The 20,123-nt window shown below is 38.4% G+C and overlaps 1 protein-coding gene and 1 long non-coding RNA gene across 2 annotated transcripts in view; one reads left to right on the top strand and one right to left on the bottom strand.

Moving 5' to 3' along the window:
* Window positions 1–378: 378 nt before the first annotated feature.
* LOC121313838 lies at window positions 379–3,014 on the top strand. Its single transcript, XR_005950049.1, has 3 exons — window positions 379–785; window positions 1,000–1,098; window positions 2,638–3,014. It is a non-coding gene; the product is annotated as an uncharacterized LOC121313838 (long non-coding RNA).
* A 5,358-nt stretch (window positions 3,015–8,372) lies between these two features.
* Window positions 8,373–20,123, bottom strand: part of LOC121314530 (elongation of very long chain fatty acids protein 2-like) — a 51,486-nt gene continuing 39,735 nt past the window's right edge. The window contains exons 4-8 of the mRNA XM_041247912.1: window positions 18,104–18,181; window positions 16,741–16,912; window positions 16,454–16,578; window positions 11,792–11,926; window positions 8,373–9,917 (exon numbers count right to left, since the gene is read on the bottom strand). Coding sequence (XP_041103846.1) covers window positions 9,789–9,917; window positions 11,792–11,926; window positions 16,454–16,578; window positions 16,741–16,912; window positions 18,104–18,181 — 639 coding nt within the window. The 3' untranslated portion in view covers window positions 8,373–9,788. The remainder of the gene's footprint in view (window positions 9,918–11,791; window positions 11,927–16,453; window positions 16,579–16,740; window positions 16,913–18,103; window positions 18,182–20,123) is intronic.

The raw sequence follows: 20,123 nt of genomic DNA, 5'->3' as shown, positions 1-20,123 counted from the left end.
GCCGGGGATTTATTATTTTTGACGGTCGCCAGACCTGGAAAAGAGCAATAAAGCACTTATTCACTGAATCACTGTTGTCTGTTCATCACTCCTGCACCGCATCTCCGCGACATCTGTTCCCCTTACCAACCACTTTGCCACAAGTATACACTTTTATGGAAGTATAAACAGCCAAAAAAAAAACACATTTGTCATAATTCAGGAATAAGACTATACACTTAAATATATGGGGCATATATATACTATATATATATATATATATATATATATATATATATATATATATATATATATATATATATATATATATATATTTATAATATATATATATATTGCAAAAATTGAAATTTATTCACTAACATACATGTTGTTGTTTTTTTTAACAAAAGGAGTATTTAGGAGGATATTTAAAATATTGTGATATACTTAAATGTGTGCATAATATGGATAGTTTGCTTTTGACAGATATTTCATTCAGCACTTGTTATTTCAGAAATATTGAGCATTCTCACATACTTTATTTTCTCACAGCTAATACAATTAATAATTGCAGGCAATCCCATTTTAACATCACAAATTCAAGAATACAATCAGCAAAATAAAGGGCTTCTAAAAGATTTAACTTATCAACTTGCTGAAGGAGGAGGTTAGTTAAAGGTTCAATTTGATTTAGATTTACTTTTATTATTGCAGGCACTTTATGATAGACTTTTTTTTTTTTTCAGATGAAGATTCTCAACAATTAAAGCAATTCATTAGAAAGACACTTGAAAAAATACGGCCAGGTGAGTACTTCTGCAACTGTGTACTTGGAATACTTCTAAAAAAAATTACCCATAGTCATTTATCTTACACTGTACTTAATTATGTTTTGTAATGCTTAATTACAGTATCATACTACAAGTTGAACAAGGATTGCATTGCCTTGGTAAATATTTGACTAAAATATGTAAAGTTTTAATCATATACTGATTTTTTTTTATTCATTTATTTCAACAGAAAACACACCATCAAGAGAGGTACTCATCCACAGTTTCTGGGTTGTCGTGACAATAGCTGCCACACTGTCTGCCTATTTTTATTGCAAGCTGAATAGAAGTACGTAAAATAAGAAAGTTCCTTAAACTATTTCTCTTTCCATTAAAGAACCACCTCCTTCTACACTACAATATCTGTACTATTTTATAGAAATTTATTCTGGCCAGCCAAAGGTGGTCAGCAGCGTTCCTTTTCGGAACAGATAATCTTCAAATACACCTTTTATGTAAAGGGTACTAACTCAAGTGTTCAGGTTGTTACACCACCAAAGTTTCAAGTCGGTGCAATCTAGTCCCATAAATATTACAGGTTACAAAGTTGTGTGTCCACATTCAGAGAAGCCTGTTGTTGTTGGAAGGACACTTAGAGACAGCACAGGAGTAAAAATAGCTGAGGCAGAAAGATGAAAAACACTTCCAGCTGCAACCAGCACAAGAGTGTGAGTCTTCTCTTAGGGCATCTTCATACAGCTCCTGCTGCTGTCTATACTCTTAACTCTTAACTGTTTTCTGTTTGGGGTGTGGTCTTTTGTTTGTGAGTTTTGCTTTTATGTTGGAGAGTTTTTGTTTAGAATTAAAGGAAGACCTGGAACTGACTGTTTATTTTTTAAGTTCATTTTGATTATTTATTTTTGAAACTCTTTTTGTTGGCCCTTGTGCCTGTTTATTTGATTATTTTATTTAATAAAATAACTTTATTTTTGCCTTTATTCTGTCTCTGAGCCTCAACACTTTGTCATCCTATCACAGTGCCCAAAATATCTATTGGGTCAAAAAATCTTGGATTTAATACCCTACCACATCTGATTTACACCAAGCGCTCAGGGTTGTTCAAGGCAATAATAATAATAATAAAAATAATAATAATAATAATAATGATGATGTTTTCAGCCTAATCGGGTCAAAGGGTCAAAAGTTATAGAGGGGTCAAAATTTGGTCGGTTTTGGTCCCCCAATCTTTAATATGAGCTACAGATTTGTGTTAGATGTCTTTTTTATTGGAAATTGCACTAGGAATCCAAAAAACGAATTTAAAAGCAACATCATATATTTGTGTTTAATTGGAATTAATGATGGAACCTGTGAATTTTGCCTTTGTTCCCACTCGGTGTGAAAATAGGAAGGACTGAGAGAAAAGATTCATTGACTGACTCAAATAGTTTTTGCCAGTAAAAGACTCATTAAAGGTTGGGGGTCAACCAAATTTCCCCTCCTCGATAACTTTTGATCTCATGACCCGATCAGGCTGAAGAAATTGACTTTTATTGCAAAAAGAATGCTATCTAAAATGTGCAGCACACAATTTACCCGCTGTCATCCACAACGTACTACACTTATTAAACATTGCAAGGTTACAAATTTATAAATTACCAATCACAGTGCAGTATTTGCCAAAATTCCAGGACCTCTTCTCCTGTGTGCAGATGTAGCTGTATAATACTAAATTTTGTTACAAATTTCCACCCCAACCTTCCTGAAGGAACTAAAGAATATATTCATGTAACTAAAGCACTCCTCAATATCACTTTCAGTTAAAAAAAAAAAAAAATGTATGATGCATACTATAGTTCAAAACCACAATTCTTCCTTTTTGTTTCAGATACTGAAAAGAAGAGATATGATGGGTATCAGTACCTGAAGCTTTTTGGAAACTGCAGAAAGTGTTTTAAATTGCATTAAACTCTCCAGAATCACAATCAAAATGTTTATTTGTGGTAGTATTGTGAATTAATAATCCAGCTCATTGGATATTTGTTCTTATTGTTTTAAAGACACATAGTTATTACAAATGTGTCATGATGTTCGATTTAATAATCCAAACGTGTCATGATGTTCAACTTAATAATCCAAATGTGTCATTAGGCAAGAATAAGAAGATGATCCATAACTAGCACCACTGTAGCACCACTGCACTTGTGAGACATCTTGCTTAATAAAATATGGTGAATATATTTGAATGTTGGATGATAATCTGTACAGGGATGCTAAAATATTGAATGAATAGCTAGTCTCAGTGAGGTAAAATAGGAAACAAATTCAAATTACAACATTTCAGCTTCCACCTTTCGACAACATGGCAGAAATAGCCAGGTAGATTGATGTTGTTTAAGTTTGAAAGTTGCACAGTGACTTACAGATGAATGTTCTAAGAACTCTGTAACCATAGACAGTTCTGAAGTGGCGTTCCAGTCTTTAAAATATGTATTGTTTTCTAGATTGAGTCTATAGGGAAATAAAGTCTTAAGTCTGTGAATCCAGAAGTTTCCCCTTTTATCTATCATGTTAGGATTGTACACTTTTTCTATTGGAAGAATAATCATATCAGCAAGCAGCCATTGAGGCAACAGTATATCCAGTGGAGTCCCAAAACAGGCTCCCTGACGAGTTATGGGTTGACTAGTTAGGGTTAAAAACCCTATCGCCACATTCCCTTGATTTTTGTTTTTATTTTCATTATAAACTACACTGCCTCTGTGGAGGTGGTCCATACATGACTGTTGCATTTTACCACATTGTATTAGACATGTTAATGCAGAGTGCAAACTCAGTAATTCTAGCAAGAGTAAAACAATGTTGATTGCTTGTATCTTAACATAAGTGACTTAACATAATCTAGGAGCCCTTTATGTCAGTTTAGTCAGGTTTTAGTGGACAAGACATAAAGTTAATGAAACATTTATAATGCAATCTTCATTAAAGTAAAAACATAAATCATGAACATGAAACATAAATGTAAATAATTGTTTATTTACATTTAACATATTGCTCATTCTTCATTGTTAAACTGCAGGAACAATTGGACTGTACTGCATTGGGAGTTAGACTGCGGTTCCAATTGAATTTTACTACATTGTGCTGTTAAACTGCAGGTACAATGATTATTTCAGTCTAGTGTAAAACTGCAGTTACAATGTAATTCTATTACAGTCTAGTGTTAATCTGTAGCTACAATGTGATTGTACTGCAGGCTACTGTTAAACTGCAGTTGCAATGTGTCTGCATCAGTGTTGAAAATGTCACAAAAAATGGTGTCTATTAAAAGAGGGAAACTTCCTTTTTTTTTGTTATGAAAGACACACTCTGCTGATGTACCAGTGTTGCTGACAGAAACAAATTCTATTCCTTAACCCTTTTTAATGAGACCATTTTCAAATGTAAAGGATTTAATTGATGTAAAGAATGAAAAAACACAAGCTTACAAGTAAAGGATGACAGCTCAATGTTTTAATCTGGAATTTTAATTCAGTAAATGTGAAACAGTGCAAGTTTTTTTATTTCAATTATTATTATAATTGAACCCCAATGAACAGAAATGAAAGGTTCACATAGTTTGTTTTAAATTCACTGGGTGTATCAGAGTGCTAGCATTCAAGCAGGCTATACATTTGGTTATCTGTGTAACATAATGAAATTGGAAATACCAACACCATATTATCAGTAAGAGCTTCTCAATGAGCAATCCCAAGCAAAATAACGGCAATCCATCATTTCCATTTAATATATATATATATATATATATATATATATATATATATATATATATATATATATATATATATATATATATATATGTATGTACCTGGTACAGTAGGAGGCACTGAACAAGCATTTTTGAGGATGTACCAGGCCCGTCCAATAGCAAGGGCTTAAACGTTTCACTCATTTATTTATTGCTGCCTTCACATTAGGTTGTGCTCCACATCCTCTGTGTACAGTATATATTTAAATGCTCAGTCTCCTTGTATTACTAACTAGTAAAATTGGATGCTCTGCTGCATTTGTGAAAGTATTGTCATGTTGTTCTAACAAAACAACACTCATCAATCCATTTGGTAAGCATTCTGGGGGCTGTAGTTCAAATAAGCTCAGGTACAACCAATTGCCTTCAGAATTCACACAATAGGTTAAATGGAGTCCAGCTATGTGCAATAAAAGTGGTTCACATGATTTCAGATTAAATACACCTGTAGTGCATTCAAAGCAAAGATACTACCATGAAGACCAAGGAGCTTTCAAAACAACTCCGGGATAAAGTTATGGAAAGGCACAGATCAGGGGAGAGGTTTAAAAAGATTTAAAAGGCATTGAGTATTCCTTGGAGCACAGTCAAGTCGATCATTAAGAAGTGGAAGGTATATGGCACCATCCAGAATCTGCTTAGATCAGGCCTTCCTCCCAAACTGGGCAACCTGATAAGAAGGGCATTGGTCAGAGAAGCCACCAAGAGACCAATGACAACTCTGAAAGACCTACAGCGTTCCATGGCTCAGATGGGAGAAACTGTCCATTTGTCAACAATAGCTCAGGTACTCCATAAATCTGGCCTGTATGGAAGAGTGGCAAGAAGGAAGCCATTTCTGAAAAAAGCCCATGTAAAATCCTGCTTCGAATTTGCAAAAAAGCATGTGGAAGACTGAAAAGATGTGGCAAAAGATTTTGTGGTCTGATGAAACAAAAATGGAAACATATGGCCTAAATGCAAAGCATTATGTCTGGCGCAAACCCAACACACCACTTCACCCAGGTAACACCATCCCTAATGTGAAGCATGGTGGTGGCAGCAGCATGCTATGGGGATGCTTTTTATCGGCAGGGACTGGGAAGGTTGTCAGGGTAGAGGGCAAAATGGATGGAGCTAAATACAGGCAAATCCTTGAGGAAAACTTGTTTCAGTCTGCAAAAGACCTAAGACTGGGATGGAGATGTACCTTTCAGCAGGACAATGACCCAAAGCACACAACCAAAGCGACACTGGAGTGGCTTAAAAACAAGAAAGTGAATGTCCTAGAGTGGCTCAGTCAAAGCCCGGACTTGAATCCAATTGAGATTCTGTGACTTGAAGATTGCTGTCCACCAATGATCCTCATCCAACTTAAAGCTTGAAGAATTTTGCCAAGGAGATGGGTGAATATTGCATGATCCAGATGTGCAAACCTGGTAGAGTCTTACCCCAAAAGTTGTAATTGCTGCCAAAGGTGGTTCTACCAAGTATTGACTGGGGGGGGGGGGGGGGGGGGGGGGGGGGGGGGGGGGGGGGGGGGGGGGGGGGGGGGGGGGGGGGGGGGGGGGGGGGGGGGGGGGGTAATACACTAAACTGAGTGCAGGTCATTTAGACAATATTACATGTGAGAAAATCAGCCTGTTCACAGCTTTGTAATCAATTAGTTACATTTAAAAAGACAAGCTTCAATTAAGTGAAGGCTGTGATGTATCTGTCATAAAACAATTAAATGATGTACTTTATTGTATCTACAGTACATTTAAACAACTGCCCTCATTCTTCAAAAAAAAAAAAAAAAAAATTCAGCTGCCAAGCAAATGCTGGAGCTATGATCACTGTTTTTTGGATGGAATCACTTTTTTTTTAAAGGGAATGGAAATTTTGCCTAGAAGTGACGAACAAAGCATTTACTTTGGACATAGTTTCACCTTGTCTTTGCAACATTGTGTTTCATGAATTACGTGTGAAGCTTAAATGTAATGCGTAAAGAATAGTTTGCATGTTATCAAGCTTCAACTACTTCGCTGGTTCCGGCGCTTCAGTGGTCAACTGTGACTATACTGCATGCGGTAGTTAGAGAATGGGCCATAGGTCCTATGTAGGCTTGCATGTGCCATTTTATTTATTTTTTGTTTATTTTTCATACTTTACATCTTTATACAACTTCAGTCTTCAGTATGTTGTCATTATGAGGTGTTATCAATATTAAAACATATCAATATTGTGCAGTAAAACCATATTTTAAGGCCGTTTTTAAAGTCCTGATTTGCTCCTAAGTAGACAATATTTCAGAGCACTATAAAAGCCTAACAATAGTGATACTTGTTTCCTTACTAAAACAGTGATATTTATTAAAGGCAAGCATGCAACAACACCCAGCAGTTGCTGCCGACATTCTCTGTCTGGTGTGGATCTGCCCATACATTGAGACTGCATGCTCTGCATCCAATGAATTGGTTGGAAGTGTAAGGCAAAGCTTTGCCAAGTTATACAGATGTGGAAATCGATTAGAAACAGTCCCAAAACTCAGTTACCCAAGGGCATCTGATTAATAATTATGATTTCCATTACATGAAAGTAGACGTTGAACTTCATGTAAGATAAGCACCAACTAAGACGTAGCTTTGCAGTAAACTAGTGTGATCCATCTGCTTCTCCGTCCATTTGCGTTGTTTTCCATCTGATGATGTAGGTATCCTTCTGTCTAGTGTTGATTGCTGAAGTGTAATGCTGGCTCCAGGGATCAGCTCATTTTGATTCCCCAGTGCATTAGCACACACAATGGCTGCGATGCTGGCTCCGGGGATCATCCCAGTGCGGTCTGCCAAACACATAAACATGACAACCGTCTGGATTGTGCTGAGTAGGGTACATCTCTGGGGTCTTCAAGTGGGCACCTTCCATCCTCGGTGTTTCGTTGACTAGCCCACGACACCTCAAGAGGGCTCAACAGTGATTCTGGCATCCCAGCATCACCCCCACCCCCATCCACTCAGCTCAGCCGAGCTTACTTATCTGTACGTCAGTGTTGATTTCTTTCTATTGTGCTTGAGATCCCCATCCAGACTCTTTCCGTCTCAACCACAGCATACTTTAATAAAGGCAATATATGCAGCACATTCTTTGTCATGTTATTTGTCCCATCCAATAATTTATTTTATTAGTACAGAGTCAAAACAAAGTAAATTTACCTATTCAGGTCTAAAATTCTAACTGTGTTTAAAAAAAAGTAGCAGGTTGTTTGAAGCGAGGTGGCTCTGCTAGATCGTACCTGTTGTACTGATTTAACCTGGCTACAACCAACAGGAATACTTTTTGTCTGTGCTAACTTTCCCATTTGTTTTCTGAAAGCTGTTTATTTTACGTTCTGTTCATCAGCCTCTGTGGTAGCCTTTGATTTATATTTTGTAAAATTTTTGTGTTATTTTAAAATACATATTTCCTTTGTGTGACACTTGTTTGCCTTCCTTACTATTGGCTGTCACAGAAAGTTCAACTGATCTTAGTTTTTTTTTTATGTTACGAATAAAGGGTACATATATTTTTTGTTCTATTTCATTCTTTAATCTGTGCTTCATTCTTTAGTATATATGTCACTGACCATCTCAGGCTGTAGTTTTTGGATCCATAGAAAAGGGTGCATTAAGAAAAACATTAAGCATCTGTATCATTGTATACAAGTTTAAGGAAGTTATTTTTACTGGTAGTACATTTTATGTTTTATTACAGTAGAACCTGTCATATCTGATCCTGTAACATACGATCCCCTCTATTAACTGACCTCTGACATGTCATTTACACATGTTGCTACCAACTGAACGGCAATAATGGAAACCAATCAATGCACATTTTATTATGGGTCTAAAACAGTACATTCAGTTCATAGCAGGATAGAATGGATTCCATTGCAGATAAAAAAAGAGAGATGGTGTGTTTATAAAACAAATACAATGTAATGTGATGTCTCCCTCTGAGATATAGTACATATTCAATGGATCCTGGAACCAATTAATTTGGATATGACAGGTTCTGCTGTATTTTGTTTAACAAAGCTATGTATTTTGCCTCAGGCCTGTCTGGACATTGACCAAAGATTATGATTTATCAGATTAGTTTTATTTTGATTTTAGGCAACTTCTGTTTCACTTGATTTGAATTTGAACTTACTGTAGTGTGTTTTATTTTATTTTAGTATATAGCACTCCAAGAGCACTCCAACAGTTTTCATTGTCAGACACAAGTAGTAATAAAACAAGATAAAAAACTGAATAAAAAATTAGGTACAAACTGTTATATTGTATATAAAACTCCAAATACAAGTTGTTAATCTTCATTTAATTGAAGCATCTTTTGATGCTGATATTCAAAATGGAACAAAAGTCATCTGTCTAGTTCAATGACACGGGAACGTGTCCCCAAGGAAACTGGACAGGTAGCAACAGTGAAGAGGATGTGGCTGCAAAATGTGCTTCATAAGAAGTTCTACTTATGAATTAGAGGGTTTTTTTTTTCAACAGTGGTTTGCATCCTTGGGATGAACTTACACAGGCACTGACTGGAGAATAACCCATTGAGATCTACATCTCATTTCCAAAGGGTCCTGGAAAGCAGCAGCACACAGATGTACTCAGTTACAGTTAAATACAAATAATTAATATTGCACAGTATACAATTACACCTATAAATAATTAACTATAATTACAACTGGGATTTAGCAGTTAATTATTCTGTGTTTAAACCTGTAGGAAAAATGATAAAACTCTACTTCTGTCACATTTTCAGCTAAACCTGTCTGTAAAACTCAATCTCATTCCAATATGAAACTGGAGCTGCTGTCAGTTCACATCACAGTCTGCCACATCACCTGCACTAGTGTACATGTTAAATATATTCACAACATTCATGCTCAGCCTAATAGTTTGTTCTGCAGTTGGAAATTTAAAACCTGCCTCATGTCCTTGGACACTCATTAGGGAACCGCTTACAAAAGTTGGAGAGATAACAATCCCAGATCAATTCAATCCCAGAGGAAGATGAAAACGTAGCTTGGGGACAGTTAGAGCTGGTTATTTATGGATTGTTTAGCATTGTTAAAGTTTTACTCATAAATTTCTAAGTTTCTAGGTCAATCTGCTTTGCAAATGATATTATGGTATTAACCTTCTTATGGATACAGTGTCAACCACACCCTATATTCTATTGTTGCTACCTGACAAGTTCTTTATGCTGTATTCTAGATATTACTAATTCTATTGAGCTTTTTGTTTTGAGATTGTGCCGTTAGTTGTTGCTGCATAGCCGTTGTGATAGCCATTCCTGACATCCTTAATGTCAGCTGTGATCCATCCATCTTCTTTTGAAAGCTTCTTCTTGTATGTCTGTAAGGCAATCAAAACACTTGAGTATGCACTGTACTATTATCCAAACTTAGATTTAACAAACCTATGTTATCCAAACAGTGCTGGGAATTTGCTTATCACCATCCCTTCATCCTCTGTTATTTACTGTACTGTGTGTGTGTGTGTGTATATCTATCTATATATATATATATATATATATATATATATATATATATATATATATATATATATATATATATATATATATATATATATATATAAGCAATAACACATGGCAGGGTTTTCATATATGGTCCAATATTACTAGAGGTGTTTGGCATAGATTGAAGCCAAGTGCCATTTAACCTATTAGGAGTGGGGAAAGTGATTTTAAATAAGTGATTTGTTCAGAAAACTGAGAGAAATTTGTCCGTAGCAAAACAACACTTATATGGTCTTTGTTTTATGTTTTTTATAATATCCCAAATGCATGTAATAAAAAAAAAAAAAAAAAACAGTAAGAAATACATGCAATAACAATATTAAAGCAATTTAACCAATTTTCTGTGAACCAAAAGACCTTGGTTCTCCCAGCACTAATTAATATACACCAGTTGCATAAGCCAGGGTTTCCCAATCCTGGTCCTAGGTGACCCCTGTGTCTGCTGCTTTTCATTCTAACTGAGTACTCAGTTACTTAATTGAATCTTTAATTGAACTATTCATTAGCTTAATTAGACCATTTTATTGTTTTCAACTTTTAAACAGTTGGACATTTCAGTTAGCTATATAATTCTATAAGTAAAGGGCTATTCACACTATAGAGTTTGTTCGCTGTGTTTTCTATGGTAAAAAATTGTACCTATGGAATTGAATACTACCTTCCACACTTGGAACGTTAAAAAAAAAAAAAAAAAGTGTGAATTTGCTGCGAAAATTTTTTTTAAACAGGTTTCATTTTTGGACGAAAAAAAAAGGCTGTGATCACCAAAACCCTTGGGGAGTACCAGCATCTTGTGCAAGAGTTGAAATATACTATATATATTTATATAATCTCAACAATGTTGTCTTTTTTTTCAAATAAACAACACAGTAAACGCAGGTAGATGGTACTGTGACAGCACAGGCAGTGTTTTACATTTTTGGGGGGAAAAAATACACAGTGTTTTAAATTTTTTGGGGGAACGAAAACCGGTAGTCAAAACAATGTTTATTTTATTTAAACTGTCGGTGAAATACTATATTATTTAAGAACTATTAATTCATTTAAAAAAATAAACAGGAAACACACACATGGTATTGAAATAATATTTCATAAATGTTCCAGGAGTATACATAATTTATTTATTTTTTAAAAATCGTAGTATTACATCCCATCGATGTAGCGCCGTAGCAGAACCTCCAAAATAGTAGTTGCTACGGCCAAATTGTAGCAGTTGGCATCTCTGTGCTTAATATAAAGAAAAAGATATTCTGCACTGCTATAATCAGATGTTCCCCCATCTTGCCTGTGATATTTGACATGCAAGAATGAACACAAAAATACAAGTGAAATGTCGGGCGTAAAAAAACGCAGAGAATAATAGTGTGAATAGCCCTTAACTTGACATAGGCAACTTTCAGGAGCTGAGAACAATTAAAAAGCTCTAATTATACACATCATTAGTTCAATTAAGGGTTTAATTAAGTAACTCAGGTGGAATGAAAACCAACAGACACAGGGGTCCCCAGGACCAGGAAACTCTGGCAGAATGTACTTCAATTTTAAACTAGACATTTAAAATATTTTTTTCATGGACCACTAGAGGGCAATACAACAAATCATTTAAACAGACCACAACATGTTATCGAGGCCATTTCTATACCTTACTACAGTATTCAGAGTTTTGTAGTAACAAATAAAAAAAACATACCTGTACATAAAAGTTAAGAAACAGGATAACCAAAGTGGCCATGTAAGACGACTGGAACATCAAGCAGCCCATGGGGAATCCACAAGGTACAACAGCAGCGCTGAGTGTGTGTGTTATAGTGAGCAGAAACTGAATCTAGAAAAGAGACAGAGACAGGCACACGTGATATGAGTGACTTTAGAACTGAAAACAATATACAGGGGTTGGACATAAAAATGGAAACCCCTGCAATAGTTAGCCCACCCTTTGTGTAAATGCTGATGGACTAATTGTTTTTGAAAATGATACCCCAGACATGTATTCTGTAATACGAGATTAATCTCTCTGTTGTATTACAGATATCAGAGTAGACTGTTTCAGGGATCATTGTGGGGTCTTGCAGCAGGTACCTCCATATCTAAGTTTAATATTTCCACTAACTGTATTACTTACTTAGTTTCTTTTCACTATGACTTTCTTGAGAATTTAAAGTTATGGATGGACTCTATGGGCTATGCTGAACATTAGGTTATTATCATAACCCTGGTTCCTTGAAATAGAAATGTAACCATTACCGAATGGGTATTTACATCCTAAAGAACCGAAACTTGAATAAGACATAACAAAGATGCTCAGTTGAGCCTGTGACACAGTCATGGCCGGCCCAGAGGGTATAATGGACTGCGCACAGATCTCAGCATCATTTTTCCTTCAAGCCTGCTGCAATCACGGACACAGCAGACTTGAAGGTTAATAGTCACCTTAAGTCTGTAGAAGCTAGTAAAGGTATGTAGAGTAACCCACACCGCTGCACTGAACATGTCTTTGACAGATACCCCTAGAATAAAGCCACAAAGTTGCCATGCCCTGGTAGACTGAGCAGTGAGCTTTTCTGGAGGGGACAAGTTGGCTCACTCAGGCAGTCCTGACTGTGTCTGCTTTCAATTTGTACAGCCTCTGCGTAGACAGGACTTGACCATGGGACTTGGCCCCACAGTAGACAAAAAATAGTTTGAACTGCCTCCAACTTTTCATCTTGTCAACATAATATGCTAGGGTCTGCACTGGACAGAGCGTATGGAGCCGTTGCTCTCTGTCAGACTTGAAAGGAGGTGGATGGAAAGCCTCCAATTCCAGACTGGTTGACATAGAATCGTCTTTGACAAAAAAGTAGGACTGGTACGGAGTGTAACCTTTGTTCTGGCTTCTGCAAAAATTAAGCAAGCTTTCGCAATTGTCTGAAAGATGCCCCACTTGTTCCGTACTGGGAACGCGTGGACATTGCTCTGGCATTTTGCAGGGTGTCAATAACCCTATTGGACGGACCCAGATAGCTCAAATGCAGCTCTTCAGGGGCCAGACCCAGAGCTGTAGGCTCGATGGGTCGGGATGCTATAAGGTCCCCCTCGTCTGACTGAGCAGGTCGTGGTGCATGGGCAGACTACACGGCTGATGGCTCAGGAGCTGCATCAGGGCTGAAAACGAGAGCCTCCTGAGCCAAAAGGGCACCATGGCCCGGTCCAGTCTGATTTTCTCCAAACACAGCGGGAGCATGGCGAGCGGTGGGAAGGCATATAACAGTTGCCACTGGTGTGCCAAGACATCTATTGCCAGTGGGTCCCCACCTCCTGTTATGGAGAACCAGAACGGACAACGGGTCGATTCCTGGGATACAAAGAGATCTATCTATACTCTCCTGAATCTTTCCCAAATGAGGCTTACCACCTTGGGGTGAAGCCACTCTGATTCGCTGGGAACTCCCCGAGAGAAGGTCTGCAGCCCATTTTGTCACCCTGGGCAGGTATACTGCCCACAGTGAGAGGCGGTTCTCGTGTGCTCAGAGCAAAAACTTGCGGGCCACACGATGGAGACTGGGAGACCTGGTGTATGTATGCCACCGCTGCTGTGTTGTTAGTATGGACAAGCACTTGTCTCCATTGAACCTCTTGCAAAAAATACTGCAAGACCAGGTAAACTGCCTGCATCTCCAAAACATTTATGTAAAGACCCTGCCAAGGGGGATTCCGCACCCCCTGCATCCCCCTGCCATTCCACACAGCGCCCCGGGCCAGGTTGGACACATCCATGGTGACAACCTCCCTTGGTAACACTGCCCAGCGCTATGCCGATGCGTAGATGGGCTGTCTGTTTCCACCAAGAGAGTGCCTTTAGAAAAGTGGTGACAACTCAGGTCATGGAGGGCCGGTGTCCCTCCTGGTTTCTGTTCTAACCATACCCTAAATTGGTTAATTGGACCAATACGGTCCAAAAAAGTACATTAGGGTGCAGTTGGAATAAATACCTGCAGGGACACCGGCCCTCCAGGACCGAGTTGTGCACCACTACTTTAGACAGTGGCAAGACAATCCTGCTGTTGAACAAGGCCTGCAGAGGGTGCATGCGCAGGAGAACCAAAGGTAGGGTCTGAAAAGCTTCTGCCATCCAGCTTCTGTCATGTGGCAAATGCACTGACTGAATAGGCACACTTAAGGATCACCTGCAAGACCTGGCACTCTTTGTTGGTGCTGATAGCATCCTTGGACACGAGTGCTTAGAGTCTTAGAGACAAGAGTCCATAGACCGGGAAACAGCAGGACCTGTAGCCAAATGACCCCAGGACGTCTGGATCTCAAAAAGAAAATGGGGGTACTGGGGGGACACAGGAGAGGTGGTAGGATCGTCGTCAAAGATGGACTGCCTTGTCTCACCTTCTGTAGGTCAGGGCACTTGCAAGACTGCAGTGGCCCTCTTGATCAACGGCAGAAGCTCTACTGACAGGGAGAGCTTAACCGCAGGGGATGTGCTATCTGACCCCAAGTCCTCAGAAGGGAATCCCAGCTCCTGTACTCCCACCTCTTCAGAGGCACGTCATCCTGCTGCCAAGCTACACTCGTAACCCCTGGGACCTCAAGAGGTCAGGAGGGGTGACCGCTCACTCAGTAACTCTGCAAGCACCATTCCTTGGTGGGAAACTGCTGCCCAGAGCTTCTACATCTTGGAACAGCGACATTTCCTTTTCTTCCTTGAGGGAAGAGAAGAGGCAGAGGAGGATGATGAAGACCATGAACAGAGCCATGGGGTGACGAAACAGATACCTCTCTACCAGAGGGTGATGGGGAAGAGTGCTTTGCAGGAGTGAGAGGCGCGGAATGCTCTGTAGAGCTGCGGGAGAAGTTTCTCCAGCTTGTGCTTGGAGAAATGTGCACAAAACTCGCAGAAACTGTGGTTCACCAGTGCCTCCTTTGCGTGCTCTGGCTCCAGATAGGAAGAGTGTCTGCCGTGCTTGTCCTCAACAGGCAGGATAAAACCCAGACATTATCATGTAACAATGCAGTGTACAGTACCAATGTACCGGTGCTGCTTCTGTCTGCTTGAAGACAGAAACAAGGCTGTTCAAAACCCAAACAAGACCGGACAGGGGATGTAAGCACCTGTTGGTAGTGGGTCAGAACGGGGGTGGTACCGGGTCGGTTTGGTACCTGTTCAGTGACTGTAGCATCGAGTTGGTGTGGTGCTGTACGGTATCAGGTCAGAACTGGGACTGTGCCGGGATGATACCATACCGGGTCAGAACTGGGTTGTTTCAGTACCGGTTCGGTAACTTTAGCACCATGTCGGCACAGTATGGTACCATTATGATACCAATGCATTGACCTCGGTACTGGTACAGGTCCATTGGTTCGCAGTTACCGCAGGTAGCACTGTACAGGGATGCCCACCTGTGCAAGCTACTGGCAAAACCACTCAGTCATACTGACACGAGACTGAGGAAATACCACTTGTTAGAATTAGCTAACAGCCCTCGTTATGGTGATGCAAAAGCTATCACCAAAATGGCATCAAGATGCTGTATTAGAGATTGCAAGCAATCACAACCGAAGCAGCTTCTTGTTCCTGTGCAGCGTGGCTGAACCCAGCAACTGCTGTCACTACATGTGTGCTGCAGCACGCATTGCAGACAGGCCTGCGCTTAGTCTTATATTATACAAACCATCTAGTAATTTTGTCTTAAGCCAAAACAAGAATAAAATAATTCCAGCAAGAGCTATTGCAGCCTGGGGGGGGGGGAGCACAAAGTCAGACTGACAATGCATGATCCCTGGAAATTAGTGAAACTAATACAGCGATTATTTTTAATATCACATATAATTTGTGTAAAAACACAATAAATGCGAAAAATATACAGCACAAAAAGTAAGAAGTACTTATCTGAACAATTTCTCCTGTCAGGGCAATTTTTGAAAGGAAAAGTGGCGCTGAGATCTGTGCACGCTGTCCTTTATACTCTCGGGTGCGGGCTCGGCTGAGAAGCTCTGTTATATATTATTTAGGTTTCAGGTCCTTGGGAGGTAAATACCCATTTGTTAATGGTTACATTTCGTATTTGAAAGGGAACAGACTTTGCTGCAGATTTACACCTCACCTTCCGAGAAGGTTTTAGAGATTGTAATCATTGAGGAATGGTAACGTATCCCTCCAGAACAATTGAAACTCATGACGTCAAATCTGTGCTATCCTGGCTGGCCAGTGGTCCTACGACCCCTATAGACAGTGTCAAGGCAGCTGTTTTTCAATTGTCAAACTGGTTAAAGGTGCTGTATTATTTTGTCTTGTAGCTATTATAAAAGCATGCAAAACTATATTGTATATAGATGATTTAAAAATGTAAAATAAATACATTACCAGTTGAGCCTGAGTAAGATATTTCTTCCACCAGAGGAATTTGTGCATTGAAGGAATGGTAGATAGCCCATAGTAGGAGTACATTAATACATGGATAAAACTGTTCAGAGTAGGACCAAAGAAACCTACACGAAACAGACAAGCACATGGTTAATTAAAGAGCTCATAACTGCAGTTGTGTTTTTACATACTGTAACAGACAGTTGTAACAGACCTGTGTCAAATATAATTGCTGACTATTGTTTTATACGTTTTTATTATCTACATGACTCGTCATTTTTACTTACTCTGTCCACAGGGTATCCAGTTGAGAACACACCACCAGATGTTGAACATTGATGCATGGTGATACACGTGAAGGAAAGTAATCTGATTGTTCTTCTTCCGTAAAACAAAGAATATGGTGTCCAAGAACTCAATCAGCTTGGAGAAGTAGTACCACCACAACACCTTAGCAACCTGTTATGGTAAGTTGATAAAAGACAAGAACAATGTATTGTTTTAGTAAACCTAAACTCTGAAAAATACATCTTCATCTCAGCACAGATCACTAATAGATATTATATTATGGTGGCAGAATGTAAAAGTTAACAGCCTGAATTTACTCTCATACGTGTTGTGTAAACAGAGGATATGCAATGGCCTAACTGAAAATATCACATTTTGGTGGCTCCACTTTGCTCCGACACTCGTGAAGGTGACGAGACCAATACTAACTCATAAAATAAATTTGATATTTTCATGTATTCAGTAGCAACAAAAACTAGTGCTGTATAAAATCACAAAAAAAAAAAACCCAAACACTTTAATTGATAACTAATATCACAATGCTAATGTATAGAGAACCGTATTACCTAGTGTAATTGGCCCGGCATGAGATATATAGTAGAAGCAGAATCTTGGACAAATGCTGATAATACCACCATTTTATGAGAACATTTTAGTCAGTTTGTTCAGATCCTATTTAGGTTTGAGTGTACCTTTTACATATGTCTTTGCAGAACCCAGTTGGCACTAATTACCCCACCAAAGGTAACATTAGATAGAGATTAGTACTAATTGGGGCTGTCCCACCTGTCGATAGTGTTATAGGGCAGGCTGTATGGTTTCCTGTTTTCTTTTTCTTTTACACTGCCTGTCAGGTTTTTAGAGACGTGTTTCTGTTTTGAAAGCTCACAGGGACACTCTAATTACAGTGCAGTTGGATACTGGAATACTCGGGTAAAAGACTACTTGGCTAAAACTCTTTTTGTATGTTGTAATATCAAAGTAATCAAAATTATGTTGTTAGTAGATAGTTATGTTTCACAGTTCTTTTGTTGCTCTGTACTTGCAAACTACATCTTAGGGTACAGTTAGTGAAGTCAAACAAGTGGTATTGCATTGACTGCTTGGTTTGCCTTGAAGAAGGATTCTATTGTCCAATGTACTCTAACAATAAAAGCAAAATGCAGCACTTTCAGTGTGATATACAATCTCTTGACAGATGGCGTCCTTCAAATCAATAACACACGTAGTTTCCACCTCACACTGTAAAACACCAACTGACTTTCTAATCACCCTGTATGCATGTAAATTATAATATATATCAAATGTTGCCCTTATGTCACGAAGAACACAGCTAGTGTAACAATTCTTTTTGTATCTTACCCTTGTGTCCACTTCCCCAGCACTGTGGAGATTCTGACACTGCAAATTGTAACCACCTTCCCATGTTGATGCAATCAGCTGAAACAGAATAACAATCATACGCATTACAAGATGCCAACACACTACCCCTTATGACAAAATCCATGCACTTATTCTCTTTATGCACAACGCACAAAACTTTTGACATATTTGACCACAACATATTTTTTTACATATCTGTAACAAAGAGTTACCTTTTTGTAGTGTAGGGTGCACAGGCACAGCAGATTTTATTTTCCCTTACGGGCAAATTGCAGGCAGATTGCCCCATCCATAGTAAATGTATTACACGGGAAATGTGCACACAGTGTTTAGCATTCAATTCCTCTTTTTTCAGTTAGTTATTCGGCATGATACTTGTCCCATTCTGAATAGTGTGCAATCCAGTCAGGCTCAATTTTCCAGGCTATACAACGTACCAAATCTGTTATGAACTGAAATGCAGTTTTGTCAGATCAGAGGTCAACTGTATAATATGTTCCAATTAGGGATGTATGACAGTCATCAACTTAATTGCTTTTAAGCTTTTTGTCAAATAAAGTACTGTTTCATTCTGAGAAGGTTTTGCTTAATTTGTCCTGGTAGTAAGGACACTGTACACTCCATAAATCCATATTAATCTGCCCTCACACAATGTCCACTCAAGATTGCTTCCACAGTAATCTAACCCATGCAACCGTTACCAAAGTAATAAGACAAGAGAATGCTGTTAATCAATACTGCTTGTAATGGGGCCACTATATCAGTACAGAACAAAACACCTGCATTAGCAGTGATGTGCTGAACTGAATGAGTAACATTCCTACAGAGAACAATTTTCAACCACATTGGTTCTGGTTATTACCCTTGCTCTAGTATTTGGACAAAAAGTTGATCCACCTACAATATGTAGCATCGATGTTGTCTAAATGGGTTGTCCCTTGCATGAGATGCCTGATCAATTTGTTATAGAAATTAAATCACTAAACTGTAATATATACCAAAATGAAGATAAAATATAAATGAACTTTTATATTTCTACAAACTGTAAAATGTAGTACTACAGACATGTGCCGTTTTGTATTACAAAAGTAATGTATTCTGTTACTGTGCATTAAAATAATAACAAATACACCAAAACGGTAAGGAACTGTATAAGGCTTGTTTTCTAGAACCTGACAAACAATTCAGTCTTTGTACACTTGGGAGATGAGATTCAAACCCATGACTCTTTGGTCTGGAGACAAACTTTGTACGAGTTTAGTAAAAGGAGCTCTTCCACTAACTCAGCTGTGATTCAAAAACAGATTAAATGCACTGTGATTAAACGACAACACTGCATGACTATTTGGCAGTGACTGGTGGCTTTTAGACACAGTGCAACCAGATACAGACTAGCTTAAAGTGTCTACAATGATATCAACTGCACTGTAAAGCACTAATTTGGCAACTTGAATGGCTAGGTTTTCATTCATACAGAAAGCAAGCAATCTGTTAGAGAAGAAATTCCTTTATAAACATTACATAAAAATGAACCACAATGAACCTCAGATGATGGTATAATACAGAGGTTAAATCTAGTGGAAAAGCATAGGCCATACACAGGTTACCGTGGAGGCTGTGCTATTGGTTTACAAAAGTAAAGTCCAAATGGGTGATGTGCTGTATTGGGTTTGCGCCTGACATAACGCTTTGCATTTAGGCCAAATAGTTCTATTTTTGTTTCACCGGACCACAGAATCTTTTGCCACATCTTTTCAGAGTCTCCATCATGCCTTTTTGCAAATTCCAAGCAGGATTTTACCTAGGCTTTTTTCAGAAATTGCTTCCTTCTTGCCACTCTGAGCTTATTTAGGAGTGTCATAGCAAAGAGGGTGAATACTTATCTAATGAAGACTTTTCAGGTTTTTATTTTTAATTGATATGTTTTTTCACCCCTCCATTTTTTCATACATTGAAAGTGTTGAATAGGCTGTGTAAATCAAAGGAAAAAATCCCATTT

The sequence above is a fragment of the Polyodon spathula genome, chromosome 4, assembly GCF_017654505.1.
Source record: "Polyodon spathula isolate WHYD16114869_AA chromosome 4, ASM1765450v1, whole genome shotgun sequence".
NCBI classification, from domain to species: Eukaryota; Metazoa; Chordata; class Actinopteri; order Acipenseriformes; family Polyodontidae; genus Polyodon; species Polyodon spathula.
The sequence above is the reverse complement of the archived record's forward strand: the minus strand, read 5'-3'. Positions and strand labels throughout refer to the sequence as shown.